The 5,663-nt window shown below is 44.6% G+C and overlaps 1 protein-coding gene across 1 annotated transcript in view; it reads right to left on the bottom strand.

The window, feature by feature from the left end:
- Nucleotides 1-1,180: 1,180 nt before the first annotated feature.
- LMX1B (LIM homeobox transcription factor 1, beta) overlaps nucleotides 1,181-5,663 on the bottom strand; it is a gene marked incomplete at its 5' end in the record, with an annotated part of 8,801 nt that continues 4,318 nt past the window's right edge. The window contains 4 exons of the mRNA XM_010132539.1: nucleotides 1,181-1,722; nucleotides 3,454-3,615; nucleotides 4,397-4,463; nucleotides 4,844-4,921. Coding sequence (XP_010130841.1) covers nucleotides 1,565-1,722; nucleotides 3,454-3,615; nucleotides 4,397-4,463; nucleotides 4,844-4,921 — 465 coding nt within the window. The remainder of the gene's footprint in view (nucleotides 1,723-3,453; nucleotides 3,616-4,396; nucleotides 4,464-4,843; nucleotides 4,922-5,663) is intronic.

The raw sequence follows: 5,663 nt of genomic DNA, 5'->3' as shown, positions 1-5,663 counted from the left end.
TAACCAACGCTTTGGACTTGTTTTCGGCTATTATGGTCAATATATTAAAGGTATTTATTTAAGAAAGTGCCTATCCTGCCAATCTTTCCCCATGAGCTCTATTTTGAACACACCCTATAATTACTGATATTACCCTGGCAAATCTTCCCCATTAAGTTTTCTCCACTAAGAGCCATGACCGTACTTGTCTGCCTCTCCACATTATAATTATCGCCAGGCAATATTTATAACTATACTATTATTATTTATGATATTTTATGCCCTACAAAAACCTATATGACATATGTTCGAACTTCAGCATCTGAGACATTCAGACCTCAGCTGGGACATTCCCTTCGATGCGTGCACTCATTCTTTGCACGATTGCACTAGTAGGTTGGTTGGAGTGTTTATGGTAAACGCACGAGTCCCGTCAGAGTGAAGCCTGCAGGACTTGAGTTAGACTCCAGCTCAACACAGCTAAACCTCCCATTATTTCTTCCCCAGTTGGTGCACATTTCAGGACTTCTGATGGTTCAGGCTAGAACTGTATATCATAGATTCTTGCTGAGGCGAGATAATTAACTAAAGGAGTGCTTAATTATTCCAGATGGACAATGGAGCATAGCACATTTATGCCTCATGCAAAACATAAATAAACAGAACAGAATGAACAACACATGTTTGCCAATCATGGTCTAGACTCGAAATTCAGCACTGTAATACTTACAAACAAGTGTAAATGTTTCACTCTCACGCTTAAAAAAAATTAAATAAAACTCTGTCTGGTAAGCACCTTTAGTTTTAATTATTTAAGATCAATACTAACCTAAATGCCTCTGTCCCTAACATGCATATCCTCTCCAGGGTCATAGACCTTTCTTATTATGAAATCACTGGCTTTCTGCACAAATATTACTGTTAACCAGTTTCCCCAGTATCATATGCATAAGGGCTATAAACTAATGAGCAGATCTAGGTTATGTAGAAAAAGTGTAGAAAGGAAACAAATGTCGAACGTCACATTTACATTAACTTCTCACAGTTCAAATGGCAATTTATCCACAACATAGTATGAATCATGCAGTAAGAAAAGGGAGGAATCTCCAGTTTCTTTGATTTATTTGTCATATGGTCGACTGATGTCAGTATCAGTGGCTTTAAAAAAAAAAAAAAGTTTAAACATCCAAAAGAAAGGAAGAGAGAAAGGAGGAAAAGGTCTACTTTCCACAAAATCCATTTCCTTTACAACGATGAGCTCAAACCAAACCAAAGGCTGCTGACGAGCAGGGTCTTCTGTTCCTTCCGTGCTTGTCTAGTGGTCTGGTGCAAACTGGGAATCAAGGGGATGGGACTGGTGGATGCATTTTGTATATATATATGTATGTATGTAGGTAGGTATTAATATATATATACATACATACACATATATGCACACAGATACAGTCTTCCTAAAAATGCTCTTTGCAGTCCAGAGGCAGCAGGAGTCACTGTGAAGGAAGAGCTGGGCAACATATGGCTGTAGAGTCTGCACTGGAAAAAGTCACTGGCTAAATATACGCCGGCTGTTTGTTTTCTTTTATTTTCATGAGGCGAAATACGAGCTCTGCATAGAGTACAGCCTGTCAATGGGGTTTCCTACTCTAGCCTGCATGGAGTTAACTTCGGAAGAGGCAAGAAAACAGTCGCTCAAGCTAGTTAAAGAGGTATCACTGTCGATATCATGAAAAATGGAGTCGTTTCCTGCAAATGAAACGTATATGTTAAGCTGGATTCTGTGCAGCCAGAGGAGGACACAGTACACACGGACACTCATGTGTTGCGCGCTGCAGCAAAAGGGAATGCTCCTGGTTTTGTTTTTATCCGTTAACGTAATTTCGCTCTAAGCGTCTGGCCTACGAAGAGGAAGGCTGGCAACCAATTTGCAGAGTTCAACTGGCTGCAGAGCTGCTCAAATCTGCCAAGAGTTAATTTATACTTCAGTCAGCAGCACAAAAGAGAGTCTTGGCTGACAACAGGAGCAAACGGGGCGGAGGAGGAGCAGGTCCCCGACCCCCTGTGAGCTGTGATCTGGCATTCACAGCGGCACCGGGGCTGCCGAGGAAGGTGGGACCAGACATCGAGTGCCCGCGACAAGGAAAAGCTGTCTGAGAGCCATGACCAGTGATGGTCTGACACAAGGTGAAAGACACATCTATGAATGTGACGGGACCCAGGAGATGCAGCTTCCCTGGCCTCGAGTGAGCTGCTGCTGTGAAGGTGCTTTCATTTCAGAAAATTCCACTCTTTTTGGGGCTGGTTTGGAGCAACACCTTTTATTTCCCTTAGCAACTAAGATTTCAGCTTATTTCACCTGCTAAGGTACCAGAAAGAGCTCTAGCTCCAGTCCTGTGAGCACTAAGAAGGTATCAGTCGGGCTCTTTCTCCTCATGCTCTCATTCAGAATGGCTTTGTGGTACCTCATGTGCTCTTTTGGGGGCACAGAACCTGCCTCTCAAGGAGTTTTCCTTAGAAAGCCAAGCAAATAGTTAGCAACAAACCCACAAGCCATCTCATGCTCGCTGGCACTTCAGATGCCCTCAGCTCCTTACAGGATTTACCAAACTGCCCGGTGCGTACTGTGGACTTGTCTCGGCAGGACAAGTAGTAACACAGCCCCAAAGCAGGTGGTGTGTTGGCCTGTGCATGCTGTGCTCACGCAAGCAACGTGCACATGGACCTCTACAGTGAAGTGCTCCTGGTCAGCAGAAACGAGCCTGAAGTAACAGGCCCCGGTGGGCTACAGCAAGACCAATAATCACAGTCTAAGAAACGCTCTTACAATTTATTTAAAATTCTGGACACTGCAATTGTCCAGAATCAATTACTAGGGATTTAACACTTGGGACGAGCTGGGTGTACCTATCCAATTGACGGCGTGTGGTCAGGAAATCATGAAAGCAAACCATCATCTGGATTTTGGGCAGAGAACAAAATTAAGCAGGAAAAATATCCTGTGGTAACACATCTCTTAGTAGCTCAAGAACTGTCCTTCAACAAATCCATGCACCCAATCTGAGGGATCTTACAGGGGTCCTTACTGATTTTGGAATTAATAGATCACTTCCCTTTATTGAAGACACTGTTTTCCCAAAGCTTCTAAGAAAAAGGAAAAACTTGTGAGGGAGCTAGAATTCGGTACTGTTTATTTTTCAGTGACTTGGACAGTGGTTTAAAAAAGTGGAGCTGGAGAGGTCATATTGCTTGGTTTATCATTTATCAGAATTATGCTGTGAAATAGTTCTGAAGGGTGTCCAGAGCCTGGGAAGAGCTATTCTACTCCCTTACGTGTACATGAAAATACACACACAAAACTGACTGGTACAAATCCCAGAAAAAGCATTACAAAAGCAAGTAACCCTACTGCCCCTGTGGAGTGTGAAGCAGCGTGCGAACCCTGCTATTTCTGATGCGGCAGAATGACGCGTGCCTTACCATACGGGTTCATGTGGTCGCCTGGCATTTGTGGAGGGGTAAGACCCTGCTGAAACGGGTCTGTGCCATAACTGCTCTGGTCCATTGCTACAATCTGCTGCTGCGGTGGTGCAAGTGGCGTGTAAGATGTCATCATCCCTTCCATTCGGTTGGACATTACCTCTGCAAAGCAAACAGGAGAGCAGTCACTGCTGAGGAACAACGAGGCAGCAGACAGCAGCATCAACGGCAATACCGAACCCCAGCGCAGAGTGAACACAGCTCCGTGTGTCCTGGCATTCAGAGGAGCCTTCCAAATTTCATCTGAGAGTACAACCCTGAGCAGTACGGTGAACGACTTGTCATTTCTAACTGTATCACTTCTGGAGCTCCTGAGTGCTGGACCATATCTTCCCAAATTCCGTCCTGTGCGTGACATAGCCCTGCTATTCTCGTACCCGTCTTTCTGGCTCTGCGTAAAGAGGAGGATTTGAGACTGCAAGGCCTCGGGAGTTGAAGAACTGCTGCCTCAGGGGCCAGGCAGCTGCCGGAGCAGAGAGGGGCTCCCTGTGCCTTGGCTGGGGCAGCGATGCCGACACTCTTGCGAGGTGCCTGCAGATGCCCAGCTGAGCATGGTCCCCCTTGCTTCAGGAGAAGACAAAAGGGAGGATCTACCTGGACTGAGCCTCCTGAAGACTTCTGTACTGCACATTTCTTCTAGAAAGGAGGTAACAGCTTCTGTATAAGCACCTCCAGGGTCTGGCCCATGGGAGAACTCTGGGATAACCTGGGGTGGGCACTCAGAGGCAGAACCCCTGTGTGTTTCCACTGGTGATGGCACCCATTATCCACGGACTTGTGCATACCCTGTATGGCTGTACTTAAGAGATTATTAGGGAACGGCACTTCAGGAAAACTTGCAGGTTCTTTTCCCCTTGCTTTGCCTTCATCACAAATCCCCTACCTTGCCCTAGTCGCTGCGAGTTTTGCTGCTCCTGCTGCTGCTGATGCCTTCGCGCTAGTTTTTTCATCTGAATAGAAGAGGAAGAACAGAACAATCTCACAGCTCTGAATGCAATGATTTTGTTTCCTTACAAAACTCTCTGCAAACATCAAATCAATTAATGCAGACCTTTTATATTCATGAACACCCCACTGTGGGTTTGGTTTCATTTCTAAGCTTAAACATTTCACTCTCCAGTTCATATTTGCATAAAAAATCTATGTTGCTTTGAGCACACGAACTTAACGTCTCTTTGAAAGCTGCCTTTCTCGTACGCAGGCAGGCAGCAGTGCATGCCAAACACGCGCGGTTCAGTCCTGGGATCTCTGTGCTACATCCAGGGGAGGAAGAAATCTGTGCTGGAGGACAATTTGCATCTTACTTTTGAGAACCTGACAAACAACCTACCTTTGCTCTTTGGTTTTGAAACCAGACCTGGACAACTCGCACACTGAGTCCTGTTTCGGCTGCTAGTGTTTCTCTGACCTACAGGAAGAAATGGTTAATGATGTCATTTTTTATATATTTTTTTAAATGATCAGTTATGGTAGGAGGAATATGCCTATACTTACAATAAAAACCGCACGTATAGAATTACCTTTAAAAATTCCTCATATTTTTGCGTAGTTTGTTCAAGTTCTGCCCTCCATGTCACTACCAGTTTCAGAAGTACTGAACAAATAGTCTGAGCTGTGTAAACTGACACTAAGTCACTTTGTGATTTTTGTTTTACCCACAAAACAGTTCTGTGCGGAAAGATACAAATTTGGCTGTGAACAATTTTCATATTGTTGAGGTAAAACTTCATACTTCAAAATGCAAAAAGGCACACTGTGCTGTCCCAGAAGACACACTTTACACATCAGCAGGAGAATGTCACTTTTTGCAAGAACGACAGCTCTCAGGATGCAACTCAATTTTTTTCCAATGAAACTTCGGAGGAAACAGTTACCTGGGTTGCTTTTCACAAAGATTTGATTTTTCACCAGCTTCATCAGTGGAGCAATACACCCTACCTGTCCCCAGCTGCTCTAACGAGATCAGCAGAAGGGTGAAGCTTCACAAAAAAGCAAGACCAGAAGGATAAGTAGCGGTACCAAAGCTGAGGGCCCGTCTCACTAGAGAGTTACCCCCGCTGAGGTGGGAAGGAGAAGGGCAACACCCAGTTTTTTACCCGGGCTCTGATAGTCAAGGCCTATTTCATGTTTTATAAGAAGCAAATATGACT

This window comes from Buceros rhinoceros, unplaced genomic scaffold, assembly GCF_000710305.1.
Source record: "Buceros rhinoceros silvestris isolate BGI_N320 unplaced genomic scaffold, ASM71030v1 scaffold19953, whole genome shotgun sequence".
NCBI lineage: Eukaryota > Metazoa > Chordata > Aves > Bucerotiformes > Bucerotidae > Buceros > Buceros rhinoceros.
Note: the sequence above shows the minus strand (reverse complement) of the source record. Positions and strands in the feature narration are given on the sequence as shown.